The 16730-nt window shown below is 28.9% G+C and overlaps 3 protein-coding genes and 1 long non-coding RNA gene across 5 annotated transcripts; 2 read left to right on the top strand and 2 right to left on the bottom strand.

Annotated features, from left to right (window-relative positions):
• Positions 1-403: 403 nt before the first annotated feature.
• On the top strand, positions 404-1463 carry LOC102613491 (citrate-binding protein-like). The gene is made up of 2 exons (XM_006464802.3): positions 404-742; positions 1077-1463. The coding sequence occupies exons 1-2, from the start codon at positions 467-469 to the stop codon at positions 1461-1463; spliced, it is 663 nt and encodes a 220-aa protein (XP_006464865.2). The 5' UTR covers positions 404-466.
• Positions 1464-3461: 1998 nt separating this feature from the next.
• LOC107175523 (citrate-binding protein-like) lies at positions 3462-4899 on the top strand. The gene is made up of 2 exons (XM_015526977.2): positions 3462-3767; positions 4393-4899. Exons 1-2 carry the CDS (start codon positions 3498-3500, stop codon positions 4777-4779), a joined length of 657 nt encoding a protein of 218 aa, XP_015382463.1. The 5' UTR covers positions 3462-3497; the 3' UTR covers positions 4780-4899.
• Positions 4900-7594: 2695 nt separating this feature from the next.
• LOC112498299 (uncharacterized) lies at positions 7595-8190 on the bottom strand. The gene is made up of 2 exons (XR_003065556.2): positions 8089-8190; positions 7595-7835 (listed from the first exon to the last, which is right to left on the bottom strand). It is a non-coding gene; the product is annotated as an uncharacterized LOC112498299 (long non-coding RNA).
• Positions 8191-9798: 1608 nt separating this feature from the next.
• LOC107175720 (uncharacterized) lies at positions 9799-13332 on the bottom strand. Of its 2 annotated transcripts, XR_001507233.3 has the most exons (3): positions 12797-13332; positions 12293-12375; positions 9799-10166 (listed from the first exon to the last, which is right to left on the bottom strand). XR_001507233.3 is itself a non-coding variant. In XM_052431447.1 (2 exons), the coding sequence occupies exons 1-2, from the start codon at positions 13045-13047 to the stop codon at positions 12312-12314; spliced, it is 315 nt and encodes a 104-aa protein (XP_052287407.1). In that variant the 5' UTR covers positions 13048-13332; the 3' UTR covers positions 12084-12311. The 2 variants fall into 2 exon arrangements, 1 of the variants encoding a protein (XP_052287407.1); XM_052431447.1 differs by lacking the exon at positions 9799-10166 and having other exon boundaries at positions 12084-12375.
• Positions 13333-16730: the final 3398 nt, after the last annotated feature.

Genomic DNA, 16730 nt, shown 5'->3' with positions numbered 1-16730 from the left:
ATAATGAATTATAGGCACTCTACATTTCTCGATTTATTTTTCATAGTTATCATATATTACTCCCCCATTCAACAACAAATTAAATTTATCTCCCTCGACGTAATCCTTTTTTTTTTTAAGTAAACATTGTATATCATTTAATTTTCGACTTTCTATTAGTACTAATCTAACAATAGAAACGATGGATGAATTGACTTTATAACATACTTCTTTTGACTTTGAATATTTATCGCTGCACAACGTGGGATCAACGGTTCAAATTTTTTTTATAAAAATTTAAAAAGCCGGCCACCATTTGTAACTGTATATCCTCCCCCCCCCCCCCCCCCCCCCCCCCCCCCCCCCCCCACCAATACTCACTCCAGTCTCTCGTAAATATACTTATAAAAAAGCAAAGGTTGTTTCAGGATATCGATTATATCCAGTATCAATTCTCTTCATCTGCTTTCACCTCCCACAATTAATCATGATCAATTCCATTAATTTTCTCTTGATGGTATCACGCTTAAATCTTGTTCTCATATCATACCAAGCCAATGCATGGGGACCAGTTGATCCTACGATTGGGTTTGTATCCCTTCCATTAAATCGATCAAATTTGGTTGTACAACGGCCGTATGATGTGCCGGAAGATCACCGATACTGCTTCGAAAATGGCATTCACAAGCTGTGGGTTTACTCCACAGACAAGCCACATTCTCTTACCAGCAAAACTAGTCCTCGAACTGAGATCCGTGTACATGTAAGTATGCAGAATTATGTTGAATAAAGGAGAAATGACATTTCCCCCGTAGAATTTTACAATTTTATCATTTATTTTTCTATCATTTTCACCCAAGTATAAAAAATAATAAGAGTTAATGGTTGGTGTTTAGTATGTGAGATTTTATGAAAATAAAAACCTATCCAAACCTTTATAAAAATAAAAACCGTAAGCAAAGGGGAATATGTGTGTGTGTGTGTAGTTTGCAATAAGGAACGTGATTAATTCTATTGTATGGGTGTACAATTGTACGTATAACAAATATTTGCACAAATAGTTTCTGATTTTTCAATCTTTCCGATTACTTTTTCAGGGATACGATTATTCTTCTGGCGTCTGGCAATTCGAAGGTTATGGGTACGTGCCATGCGGCACGACGGGCGTTTGTATTATGCAAGTATTTGGAGCTAGCCCACATGCCACAACCCTAATGCTTAGGGTTTACAATGGTTCCCTCTCATATTACAGAGCTTCGGTCATTGTCCCAAACATATATGACAAATGGTTCAAGCTGAACGTAATTCATGATATGGATAATTCCAAGGTTAGGGTTTATATTGATGGGGTTCTGAAGTATGAGGCGCCTGGTCGTGGGGGAACCTCTCATTATTTTAAGTTTGGGGTTTATGCTCAAAATAATGATTCTTACTACATGGAATCTCGTTGGAAGGACATCAAGGTTCTGAAAAAATGCGATTGATTTTTTGTATCGCTTGTACGTGAAATGAATATTTTGTAGAAATTGATGCAATGGTTCCACTTTCGATTAAAGTATAAATAAATGCATTTTGACTAGCTTTTATTTCTTAGGATGAAAAACATCCATCTGCTAGCTACCATATTTTGATAGATAATTCACGAAACAAATTAATTAAATGCGACAATTTTTTTCAATTAATTGTTCTACTTGATTCTTGCCGTGAATCGAAAGATCAAGGTTAAATCCATGGGAATTGAATTGATTAATTTGTTTAATTTGGGGTGGGATGAAATGGGGTGCGTAATATCTAAAAACTATCGAATTAATTGATTTGTTTTAAGGAAACAATTAAAAGATGTTTCTAATGATGTTTTACGGAACCTGTGAAAATGGGAATTAATGAACCCGTAAAAAGATCCGACATCGTCGAAAGCCACGCAAGAAACTCTTAAATTATATTTTTCAAATAAATCTTCATTAGAAATCACCAATAGAAAGACGATCCAACCCATAGCTTAGCTAATGAGGTTTCATGTAATTAATGTGACATTTATTGAATGGGTACAATATATGTATTTTGACCATCTTTTTGGAGGCAATTTTTGAACACGAAATTTTAAGAGCTAGGGTAGATAGTGTTACTCTTGCATAATTTCATAATCTCGTAATTTATGCTTAATTTTACGATTTGAATAAACAGTTTGATCATCTGCATCCATACAAAGAGTAAACGATGCAAGATCTGAGGAGAATATGCTCTGAGTTATGAATTGCGAAGTCATGGGAATATCCTTTTTGTCATTTTGATTCCCTTTCTCTAATGTAATTAATTTAATTGACATAGAATTGACTGGAGTATATTTGTCCATTACTAAAGACAAAATGCCTACGAGCAAGACAGTCCAAGGAAAGGAGAATAAAGAGAGCATATTGATTTATGTAATGTAACCAAATGGATGCTAACAAAAGAAGATGTTAGCAATACAACACTCGCATGCTTGGAAGATTTATTTTAACGGTTCTTGATCAAATTATACCGTATGCTCATAAAATAAATGTCTCCTTTTGCGCCAAAAAGTTAGTGGCTGAATGCAACACAATTTAAAATGTAGGTCGACTATTACTTTTAATTATATATCGTAAAATAATTTGGCTGTACAATTACATGTAGAAGTTCGTGGACTAACTCATTCTCAAAATTAAAAGCTAGCTCATGAGTTGGGGACTACCTCAAGTTTATATACTTGGTTTCGAGGGGGGCTAAAATGAAGAAGCTACAAACTTCTGCTGGCTACAATATAACATCATTAAAACCAATGCGGCAACAGGAAGACCATAAATCCATAATGTAGAAACTATACACTAATATTGACTATAATGTAAATCTTTAAAAATTAAGTGGGCCAAACGTAAAACTTTATGGAATTGGTATATTTTCAATTCGTCCCATATTTTTTCTAAATTTTGTTTAGGTAAACCTTATTATGTCCTCCCTTTTTTTTTTTTTGGTTATCAATAAAACTTCTCCTCATACCCTCAACATTGCCTTTAAAAAATAGACAATTAAAACAACCTAATAATAATTCTACATACAGTTGCTTCCTATCATTTTCTTTAATTTTATACAAATCTGCAGAGCACTTAATGAAGTATTAAATATATAAAGATCAATTTTGAATTATTTTCCTCATGGAATGAAAATCTTCAAAATATCCTTAAACTATTGTAAACTCTAATTTATCATATATTTTTTTCAAAAGATAAACGAAAAAATGAGGATGGCCGGTTGATCAAAAAAAATAATTTTTGTCCTCTTGACAAAAATGGGGTAAACTAAGCTTTATAATAGTTTACAAAATATTTTAAAAATTGACATTTCATGAAGGAGGTAACATGGAATTATCCCCGGATATAATCGTCTTTAAAATATCAGATACTTTGCAAGCTACTCTTTTAGATACCACTACCATATTTTTGCGTCATTCCACAAATAAAAAGGACTTTGTTCTTGGCTTTTCCACCAGAAAATAAACTATGGGAGCTCTCTGTAACAATATTGCTCTTGAAATTAACTTGATGTTTCTTTTGATTCGTTGGATGAACTGCTGGCCAGAGGATCCAACGCATGGTTTCACTGAACTCCCACTAAACACATCAAATTACCAAATCCAGAAGCCATATAACTTGCCGCTTTGCAATCGCTACAGCTTTGTAAATGGAGTTCACAAGCTGTGGGTTTACTCAACAGACAAGCCTTTATCCAAGAGTAGTCCCACCAAGCCTCGTACAGAAATTTCCATCACTGTAAAACACTTTCCACTCTCCAATAATTTGCGTTTTTTGTTTAGTTGTTTCTCTTTCTTTCCCTCTCCGTTGGTGTGCTTTTGTTTATTTCATTTTTTGTTCGTCTCTAAAAGGAAAGAGGGGATGTGTGTATGTGAGTATATAATGCAATTCAATTTTTACCCTCTTCAAGATTTGAATGCGGGTGATCAATAAAATTACTTAAAAACCACTCGCCTACTCTTAGGAACTAATTTATTTTCTTCTATATACTTAATTTATTGGTAAGTACTACTTTAGTTCTTACAGTTTGAGCTAATCATCCAATTGATCCTTATATATTTTAAAAGTATGGCTCAAAATACATTTGTCATCACTCTCTTAACTATGTGATATGACCTTTAAGAGTAAAAATAGTATTTTTATTAGATATTAACTTAAAATTACTACAATTATGATATGCTGCAATACGGAAAAAACACGATAATTGTTAAATATATTTTAACGGAAATAAATATATAATATAAATCTTTTGAGTGATTTAAAAATATAAGGATTAATGGGATAATTAACTCATAACTAAATGACCGGTCTAAAGCCAACATTTACCTTTGGGTCTAATTTTGGTGCATCAATTCATTCCCAGGGATACAATTATTCTTCCAATGTATGGCAATTCGAAGGATACGGGTACGTGCCTTGTGGTACATCAGGTGTGTGCATAATGCAAGTGCTAGGAGCAAGCCCTCCACATGCCACAACTCTACAGCTCAGAGTCTACAATGGCTCACTCTCATACTATAGGGATCCAATTCTAGTACCAAACGTTTATGATAAATGGTTTAGGCTGAATGTGATTCATGATGTGAATGCATCAACGGTTAAGATTTATATCGATGGAACCCTCAAGTACGAGGCAGCCGGCCGTGGAGGAAACTCTTATCACTTCAAATTTGGGGTGTACGGGCAGATCAACGAATCTTACTACATGGAATCGTGTTGGAAAGACATCAAGGTTCTGAAAAAAATGTGATTGATTCTGGGATTATTTTCTTGATCTTAAATGTATGTGTAGGTATTGTTGGTTAATCCTACTACATTTTGTAGATGATTTGGTTCTAATCTCCTGTACTCAAGTTAATTAATCTCAAGAATATTATTGTACAAGCTAAGAAAAAATAAGGATAAAAATGTAATATATTTAATTGTTAAGGCGTCTTGAGGTATTTTTTATAATATAAGGACTGACCAAACACTTAAAGCAATAGAGATTAAACAAGCATTTACCCATTAATAAATAATATATTTTAAAATTGAAAAAATGAAGATTACCTTTGTTGTTTAGAGAAATTAAGTGAAACTTCCCTCATAATTTAAAACAATGACGAAACTAGACAACTTATCTGGGGGCTATTCTTAATAACAATATCAATATCCAACAATAATAGAATAAAATGAATTAAATAAAAATAATGACAAATGTCATAATAATAGCCTCAATTTCAAAAACTTTAATGACAAAAATATAAGACCTGAATCTAAGGTTTAACACGACTCTCTTTAAATTCTAATTCACCGATTCAATAATTTTTTTCTATTATTATACAAGACAAAACAACACTATATAATATCAGACAAAACAAGTTAATGAAGATGAATAATTATACTCTTACAATATATAAACAAACAAAAGAAATTATTGATTAAATTTTTGCAATATAACTTAATCGAAATAACCATTTGTAATAATAATTATGAATAAAAAATTAAGAACTAAGAATACCTTTTGGAACTTAATTGGAAGAGTATTTGTATTTTAGAATAGGATTTGTATTTGGCATTCTTTAGTCTTAAAGATCTGCAAATGTTGGATTCTTGTAGCCTTTAGGAATTGGAAAAGAAGTCAATGAGTCAAATTATTTTATAGAATAAAATTAGGATGCTGAAGAGAAAAAATTAATTTAATTAAATGCAAAGCCACCAACTCTTGTAATTATTTAAAGAAAGTAGTTTTTTTTTTTTTTTTACTTTGATAATAGGATAAAGCTTAATTTGGGCCTTTATGGAAGAACCTTTACGAAAGAAATTATCATCGGCTTAAATGAATATAATTAACATTAAGATTAATTACAAACTGAATTTAAGAAGAAATTTTGGGGGGGGGGGGGGAATTCACCTCTATGGTCATTGCTTGAGTTTGTTATTGCTTTAAAATAAATTTAAATTCCCCTATAGTTATAATGGTATTAACTTTATATATTATTATTTTACCATTTTACCCCATGTGTTGATGTCAGTCATAAAATTTAAACATTTTGAGAATATAAATCAATTCATTATGACTTATGTACCTTTATTGATTAAATAATGAATTATAAATTATGGAAAAATATTAGTAACCAAACACAGACAATTGACATCTCATACTCCTCAATCAACTTTCTTTTTTATTTAATAGGAGCTCTGTTAAAAGAGCTACAAGGTCACTATTCGAGGGTGAGCCACCCCATACATTTTGTAAAAAAGAAAAGGAATGACACATGCCAGGGGACTAATCAAATTGTGAAGGCCAATCAGAAGGTCGGAAGCATAATTCGCAATTGAGTCTGTAGTAAAATTTGCCTCTCTATAAACATGGTGCACATAAATGTGTCAATTCTTATGTATAAGCTCTTTGATAGACGATACGAGCGGAGAGTATTCATTAGTCATTTCTTCAAGATTATTCAGCATTTGAACAACGCACTGACTATCGACTTCAACAAGAAGCCAGCGAATGCCGTGGTCTCAAGCCATAACCAGATCTTGATAAACCTCCCATAGTTCTGCAATTGTGACTGAACAATACCCAATGTTCATTGCAAGAACTCCTCCATCAACTTTCTACGCACTAAAAGTAACAAAAATATCCACGTTAGGCATCTGAGCACAGTAACAACGGACATTAGCATCATTATTTCAAAAGTACCTCAAATAAAATAAATTTGAATAGAAGTCTTAAAATTTTCTTTTGTTCAAAATCACTACACCAATAAAATCAAATCTCATTTAGCAATCTTTTACATTAATTGTAACAGAAAAAAAAAAAGAAAAGAAAAAGAAAGAACAAACAAAAAGCTCAAACTTTTAATATCCAAAAAACCATGTGTCAAAACATAACACACTCAATCTTTTATAAAAGGAGCTCATATTTTAGTACTATAAATGATTATAAAAATAAAAAAGAACTTACATTTACAAATCAATCATTATTTCTCTATAACTTGTAATTCATTGTTAAATTAATTTAATCATTAAGAGTTTATAAGTCATTTTTAATTTATTTCTATTTTTAAAATAAAGTTTATGGCTAATATTAAGACTAGGGATAGAATAGTAAAACGATATATAAAGTTAACATTGTTATAATTGCATGAGATTTTGGACATATGTGAAAACATAAGGGGATTTTCGCTTCGTTTAATTTCTCCAAACAACAGAAAGATAATCTTCATTTTCCCTTTAAAATTTAATGTATAAATTTTACTTGTACAAACTAATTTAAAAATATTATATAATTGACACGTGTCTCCTAATTTCATTATTTTACGTTTGATCAAATATTGTCAAATTTTAAGCAAAATGGTTGAAGAGAATCAAATTCATGATTTGTTTTTGCAAACTTTTAAGTTTAGCATGCTCATGAAAATAAATAATAGAAGGAAAATGATATCCATACAAAATGGTGATAAAATAGTGTTAAACCGGTGTATCGCTGAAGTGAAAATGGGTAAACGGCACGCAATATATCACTGTTTTTCTCCACGGTTTGGTCAACATTTGAATTTTTATTTTATTTGCATATCATAAGAGAAAGAGTAAGGGTATATATGGAGAGAGAATTTTATTAATATTATTCAATTGGGATCCACCATAAAGTTGTTACATCCTAATTATTAAGTGGTTGTGGACAAACGCAACAACAATTCAAATTATCTAAGCAGCGCCCCTTGCAATTGGGTCCGACCTGAGCACAAGCTGGTGCACACTTAAGCACGGTGCAATCTCCTCCAGGAGGATGAAATTTCAGTTTACAACTTTGAGCATCCCCTGAAAAATCACATGCCATAATTAAATAAAATATCAAATGCGAAATAGATGATTAATAATCCGAATTAAATTATAGGTTAACATATGCCAAATTATCAACATTGTGTAAAATCAATCGCTAAAAAATTATATTTTATCCAATTTCTGCCATAACGAAATACGTGAGAGATCGCAATTGTAATCAAAGATTTGATGGATTAAAAAATAATAATAAATACTATACAAGAAGAACTAATTAAGATGTAAAATTCACCTGCAGAAGCGTTGAAGAGAACAAGTAAAAGAACAACAAATGCTGAGAAACTCTTCATTTTTCTTTCCTTTTCTGCTATTGAATTTGAATGCAACCTTTGGAATGAAAAGATGTAGATGTAATAAGTTGTATTTGTTTGTGACTTTATATAGGCAACCATGGCTAAGGCTCTATTTGGTAGAACTATGGTAAGTCATTAAATATTTGAATTTCTTAATATAAGTTTTTATTCAATTATGTAATATAAGTTTTCACAATTTATTATATAAATTCAATTGGGTAAACTACAGCAAATTAAGGCTGGGTGAATCTTAACAAGTATCCAAAGAAGGTGATGTATTTAACTTGTTGGAAAGAAATGAAGATCATAATAGGAATGTTTTTTTTATAATCCCATATAAAAGTCATCCCAACAATGATACATGCAAAAAAATTAGTATAGAAAAAATGGAAAAAGGACCAAAATTTGGGTAATATTCATGCACACCCCTAAGTTTTTAATAAAGGATACCAAAACTATGTTTTTACCATAATTATCATAATACGCTTTGAATATATTAACTAAAAAAATTAACTTCAAAATTTTTTAATAAGTACGAAATAAATATAACATAAATAATTTAATCTGTTTAGTAGACAAATAATATTAAATTTGCTTCAATATAACGAAATATGTCTAATATATAGTCAAATATTAAAGTTTTTTAAATATCGAAATTATCTTAAAATAAAAATATTATTTCATTCATTTTAATATTATATTTCTAATTATTATAAAATACTGGAGTCAATTTTTTTCGAGTTAATAGAGATAAAGGGTATTATTATTAAAAATGATTTTTGGAATTCCTTATTGAAAACTTGGGGTGTGCATGACCATTTTCCCAACATTAGAGATGCAGCTATCATTTTCTCAAAAATAATACATCATTAGAAGACAAAAAAATTAACTATAGAATTAAAAAAAAAATCACTGCAAGACAAGATTTTTTTTTTTTTTTGTTTATTGTGGTTTTTGTACGAAATTTTATGTTATTTTCAGTAAAGATATTATTATTCAGATCATCCTCAATCAAACATATATTATAGAAAATCAAGACCATTATATATGGTAAGATGGGAATAAAATCATAGGAGTCATTTATTCCTAAAGATCAAGAACAGAATTAGATGAAGATCCTCCTCAATCAAAAATAAGTGGTCGAAATCAAGACCACTATGGAACTTATATATAGTAAGAATCAAGACTGTTATGGAATTTATAAAATTTAAATATGGCAAGAACCTTGATCATTATCAAATGAAAAATATAGATTAATATACGTATTATTGTATTTGATTATATTTGGTTTCAATCATTCAATATTGAAGCCATTTGCATCCCTTCATTATCCTCGTGAAAGCCCACTTCAAATAAAGTTATAGTTAAGGAGAAATAAAAATTAAACACACATAGGATTTTTTTTCCTAATAAATTACTTATATTCACAATCAATCTTTTTTTAAAAAAAAATTTCTATTTGTTACTTCTTATCTAGCTAAAATAAATTGTACAAATTTAAAATAATCTATTGTTCTTTTCCTATTTCTTATTGAGTAAATGTTCTTGTACTTAAGATTACTTTCAAATTATAATTTGTGATATTTAAACCAATGATTAACATTCAAAAATTCATCACCTAGAAAATTTTTTAATCTATATGTATGGTTACAATAAGGTTGCAAAAGAAATAAATAAAAATAGCACAGCATTATTTTGAGTTGCAACAATAAAAAAAAAAAAATTAGAAGAGTGTACTTAATTAAAAAAATGACATTTTCAAAAATAAATAAATAAAATTGAAGAAGGGGTTTGATGAGGAGATTCCTGGGGTGCCAATAGTCGGCTTATCAATATTTTGAATAAATTGGGCCTCGATCCATATTGAAGTATATTCTTCTAAATTGAAGATGCCGCCCATGCCGAATTCATACATGAAGAGCTCTCACACTAACTTTCCATATGAATACTTCTCAATTCTCATCAAAAACTGGTCAGCGCACATGACGGAAATTTTAGAGAGAGAATCATACGTCGGCTGTAACAGAATACTTCTCATCAGAAACTTGAAAAAATTGTATGCTAAAGTGTAGGAACCCTCACCAGATGAGGAATCATAGTATTAATCTGATTTAGGATACTGGATTTGTTAAAGTGGGGATAAATTATTGACCTGTATACTTTAATAGTATAATATCCAAAAAAAAAACCTATATACAATATTGTATCCACAAATTTATTATAATATCTGAAATTACGATGATCTAATTTCTTTTAATTTGTGCATCTTCGTTCATATTTTCCACGACCAAAGAAGGTCAGAAAAATCACAAAATAATAATTTTCTTTTAATTTCAGCTGAAAATTATAATCTCAATGAGAAAATAACACAAAAAAAAAAAGGAAGAAGAGGAAGAAACAACACATTTTTAAAAGGGTAAATATTCGTTTAGTCTCTGTATTTTAACTTAAATGCTCGTTTAATTCATATATTTTTAAAAATACCTCAATATACCAGTTATTATTAAATATGTTACATTCTTACACTTACTTTTTCTTTATTTTTACAATAATATCCTAGTTATTATATTCTTGACATTAGTTAATTTATCTATAAATAAATTAATTAACAAATTAACCAATAATTATTTGTTAAACAAATAAATTAACCAATTAACCAATAAATATCAGTATGAAAAAAGACACTCACCATTTTAAGAAAAAAGATTAGGATTTTTTCTTTTCTAAACTTTGCAACAGTCTTGCTAATAATTAGGGAAAATGACACCAACACCCCTGAGGTTTGAAGAAATGCTCATAAAGGCCCAAAAAGTTTCAAAAAGATACACCAAGACCCCATTTTTACCATAATATCCTTTAAATACAGTAATTAGAACATTGACTTTAAATTTTTTAATTAATATAAATATAATATAAATAACATAATCTATCTAGTACACTAATAATATTAAATTATTTTTAACATTTAAAATAATATTAAAATTTTAAATTATTATTTTGATAATATATTTTTATTTATTACAAAGATTTTAAATAAATCTTTGGATTAAATAGATTTTACAATTAACAAAATATCTCCCTACTAATAATATTAAAATTAATTTTTTACATAATATTGAAAATAATTTTAACTTTAATTAATTTCTTTTAATATTATATTTCTATTTATTATTAAAAATTACTTTAACATGATAAGATATGTCTAATAGATTGTAAAATATCAAAATATTTTTAAATGTTAAAATTATTTTAAATATAGATTATTACATTTATTTTAATGCTATATTTCTATTTATTATAAAATTTTGGGGTCAATTTTTTGAGTTTATAAAGTCAAAGGGTATTATGGTCAAAAGGGGGTCTTAATGTCCCTTATTGAAAATTAAGGGTTTTTGTAACCATTTTCCCAAACCAATGCAGGTGTCTTTTTTCCTAATAATTATTTATAAATAAATTAATACTAATAAACTTAAAGTAAAATTTAATATCCTTGCAACAATCTTACTAATATTTGTATATAAAAATTTAAAATTTTCAAATAATTCTAGAAGTGAAATAATAACATAAAAAATTTACATATTTTTATTTTATTTTTAATACTAATTTGATGAATTAACATATTTTTCTTTTTATTGATATTTTTTAAAATATTGCTACGTAGGTATTATTGTAAAAAAAAAAAGGATGGAAACGTAATACATTTAATAGTAGGGATCCTCTATCTTACATGCATGTAAGATACATGCCTCTCACATAAATAGTGTGTGGGTCCCACATATACACTATTCATGTGAGAGGCATGTATCTTACATGCATGTAAGATAGAGTTTGCCTTAATTAGTATGGATGTTTTGAAATATTTTTAAAATATAAGATCTAAACATATCAAAGTATATAGATCACAAAAGCATTTACCCGTTTGCGAAAACGTACGTCACACTATTAATTATTCCCTATGGAGTGAACTAAAAGTCTAAAAGTTAATCCAACCCATGATGATTCTACGACAATTCAGGTATTGTACTTCGAAGAGCACGAGGAGAATCTAACAATAGGTTACTAATTAGAAGATTGACAACTAATTAAACCTTGACTCACATTCCAATCATTTATTAATCTACGGTACTGTGGTATATATCATACCATTGATGTCTTGTTTATCTCATTGAATTGTGCAAACGCAAGAGTTCCTTATTCTCCCAAGCTCTCCATCTTCTGACGTAGCACTGCTTTCAACATAAAGCTATAGTGAAAATTATTGAAATTGTAAGCTCGTTTAAACTTAATATTAGTGCTATTTGAACAAAAGCATTCAATAGAAGGGCGACATAATAAACTATAAGATCATACGGTGTAAGAGAAAAATAAAATAATAATCAATTAATATTATAAAATTATATAATGTTATGGTACCTTTTGTCTTCCTTATGTATCTTTAGCATTTTTGAAAACTTAATAAGATTATGCTTACAAAGTTCTTAAATCAATATTTTGTGTATCAATTAAGATACAAATTTATAAACTTGGTTTATATGACAAGATTATCATCATTCATTTTATAAAATGAGGGCTTCCTAATTAGAAAGAACCATGTAATACAAGGTTAATTTCATTATCAAGCAAGATATATAAATAAATTAATTTTACCCAGGCTCAAATTCGTGAACATGGGCAATATCTTTGCCGTGAGCATCAGGCCAAGTTACTACTTTCCTCCTTCCTGTAGTCTTCTCATTCATGACTTGATTTTCTGCCTCCAATTCCATCGTTGTTGTCTTCTTAAGATTACTCTTCAGGCTGATTGGCTTAATGTTGTGATCAGGCCCATTATAGCAACCATTAATGCTCTTGTCTTGCCCTTGTGTTTCTTCAGTATTATTATTACGCAATTTTTCCATGTCTCTACTTGTTATTGTTGCTTCAATTGCTAGCTTCACTACTGCTGCTAAAACTTCTTGAAGAGTTGAAGTTACATAGGAAGAGCACACCGAAGCTGTGCACTTGTTTTGCACCGCAGGAGTACAAACACAAGCAGCTTCAACTTAAAACCCAGCTATAACATACACATATAGAGAATATGGCAAGCTAGCTTTGATGTTTTGTGTGTATTAATGGAGTGAACCAAACAAATGATGAAGATATCAAACAATGTTTGTATGTTATAAAGGGTTTTTGTAATATGATTAAAGTTAATGCTTTGCAGATAAGAAAGTAGGAAGACCTCCTCTTAGGGAGGTGGGCAAAGTTTGATGGAGATATATTGAATTAAAGAGGATGCATAAATGCCATCATTTTTCATGCATGCCTCCCCACTTAGAATTGTTTCCTTTTTGCTTTTCCTCATTGCACAATTTATGATTATATGTGGTGAAATGAATTTAAAAATTAAAAAAATGAAAAGCAGATAGTAAAATGCTCTTTATCTTTTGAGTATAAGTTAAAGGGCTTATTCATTATTGTTCGCTATTGTTAGAGATATTAGACAATTGATCTTTTCTTCTCTCGTGCAATTTTAAATTGCTTTTGTCTAAGGCATGATCTCTTGTAATAATTAGTTGGTGAGAGAGTGGACGATCATCACTTACGTGTATATATCATCAAATCATATTAGTTTTAAGAAAATCATCTAACTATCCACCCAAAAAATTTTCTGTTATTGAAAATATTATAAAAAAATTAAATTTATTGGATTTTGTACCCATTATTTATAATATGTATCCACCGCCTACTAAAAAGATAGAATTATTTTACAAAATGACCACCACTATAATTTTTATTTGCTTATGTTTTGTTAGTTTGTAAGAGTAAATTTTATTTTTTTAATACGTGATAAATACACATTTTAAATAATGAGCACAAAATTGAGCACATTCAAATTTTTTTGTAGCAATTTTTATAGCATGTAATCTTTGAGTGGATGACTAATATTTCCCTTCTTTTTACTCACATTTATGTATGATTATGTGTTTGTGAGCAATGTGTATTTTGTTTTCATAAAATGGTGAGTGTTGTTTTGATTATGATTTAGGTAACAATTCGCCCATGTATATATTTGCATTAATTATAACAGGTAAATGTCCATTTAGTCTTTATATTTTCACTTCAATACTTATTTAATCCATATATTTTAAAAAAACACCTGAAGACAACCTTTTTATTAAATACGTTACACTCTTACCCTTACTTTTTCTTTATTTTTACAATAATACCTTTGCAACAATATTCTTGGAGATATTATTGAAAAGAAAAAACATTAATTTATCAAATCAACCTTAAAAGTAAAATAAAAATTAATAAATTTTTTTTGTTATTATTGTACTTCTAGGATTAATTTTGTAAATTAATTGTTTATAAACAATTATCAGTAAGATTGTTGTAAGGTATTAGACATTGTTTAAAGCTGGTTGGTATTAATTAATTTATAAAATAATAATCAACAAGATTGTTGTAAGGGCACAAAAAATACTAGTTCTTTTAGAATGATATTCGTTGGTTAATTAGCTAATAAATAATTATTAGTTGATTTGCTAATTAAGTTTTTCAATAGATAAATAAATTAATGTCAAAAATATTATAGAAAATGTATTATTATAAAAGTAAAGAAATAATAAGAGTAAAAATATAACATATTAAAGAACAGGGGCGTCTAAGGTATTTTTTAAAATATAATAACTAAACGAACATTTAATTTAAAATATAAGCATTAAACCAATATTTACTCATTTTAAAATAATTGTATTAAGACTATATTCCACAATACAAAATCTAATAAAGTACATATCTCAAAAATGTCATTAATCAACTTCATTGTCATCTTATTGTTTCAAATGGCAAGCTGAAACATATGGGTCACGGTTTGGAATAGAGAACAATATTGTTACAAATAATTAGTTGGACTATTGGCACCTCTTTAGGTATCTCTTAAAATTCTTTTCCTCATTTGACGACTTTAACATTCATGAAAATTATATGAAAAGACAAAATTATATCTAATTAAACTTACATATTAAACACAAATCAGTTTATTTTGTTAGAAACTATCTAGGGAGAATTCGGTGAGATATGCCCCCATTACCCCCTAAATACCCTAAATATGCCTTAAATTATTACACTCTTTAATTTTACTCATATATAAAATTATTACACTCTTTAATTTTACACATATATACTCAAATAAAGAGAAAAATTACAAAAATATCCTCAATTAAGTCAGATAATGAGTTGAGTATATTCAACTTCAATTGAACTAGAGCAAATTAAGTCCCCTGAACATAATTCCCAACTTCTTTTATATAAGTCAAGTAATGAGTTGAAAATACTCGACCTCAATTAAACTAAAATGATTAAGTTCCTCAAAAAAATTCTCAATTTGTTTAATCATGTCGAGTAACGAGATGAGTGTACTTGACCTTAATTGAATCATGAACAATTAAGTCTCCTAAAAAAATTCTCGGCTTCTTTAATGAGGTCGGGTAACAAACTGAGTATACTCAACTTTAGTTGAACCATGACCAATTAAATTTCCTGAAAAATTCTCAATTTCTTTCATAAAATTCGGGTAACGAGTTGAGTACACTTGACCTCAATTGAACCATAACCAATTAAGTTCTCTGAAAAACTCTTGACTTCTTTCATGAAAGTTGGCAACCAATTGAGTATACTTGATTTCAATTGAACCGAAACCAATTAAGTCCCCTAAAAAAATCTCGACTTTTTCATAGAAGTTGCGTAATTCTCAACTTCATTTGTATAAATAAGTAATCATCTTCCAAGATACACAAGAACTATTAAAAAATAATAGTATTTCCAACAACCATTAATTAGCCAACAAACATTAAATATAATGTCATCTCATAACAACTAGCAAAGTCATTATTATACATTTTCAGTAGAGAAAATCCTCATACAATGACTTAGGATAGTCTTTCACTTGCTCCAAGCACTCAAGCCATAGCCTAAAAACTCCAAGATGTCTTAAAGACAACACACCATCTTCGATCCGCCATCAAACCCTGTATAGACAAATAAATTTAAATTTGATACGTGTTTAAACAACATCAAGGAAATAAATAAAGTATAAATCAACAATCAAGGCATCACTCCTTATGTAACGACATTGGCTCTTATTGGGTGTGTTCAAAAGGCTCAAAACTAATACTCAACTTATTCAATAGATTTACTCAATTTATACTCGACTTACTCATCAACTTACTTGACTTCTACTGGACTTGTTCAAAGACTTATTCTACTAATTACTCAAAATATTATATATTACTCGACTAATTACTTGACTTATACTTTACTACTAAGTTTATTATTACTTGACATATTTCTCGACTTCCTACCTGACTTACGTCATAACTTACTCGATTAACTTCACCTTTTGCTAAAACTAGATACTCAACTTACTCGACTTCCTTACTTGACTATATAATCGACTTAATCCACTCCTTTACTTCACTTCTTTCTCGACTATATATTCGACTTACCCAACTTCATACTCAATTTCTTCCTAGAATCATTTATTAATTATCCAAAACTTAAATTGAATATTTTGGTCTTAAATCCCTACATTTTATGC

Source organism: Citrus sinensis, chromosome 7 (assembly GCF_022201045.2).
Source record: "Citrus sinensis cultivar Valencia sweet orange chromosome 7, DVS_A1.0, whole genome shotgun sequence".
Taxonomy (NCBI): Eukaryota; Viridiplantae; Streptophyta; class Magnoliopsida; order Sapindales; family Rutaceae; genus Citrus; species Citrus sinensis.
The sequence above is the reverse complement of the archived record's forward strand: the minus strand, read 5'-3'. Positions and strand labels throughout refer to the sequence as shown.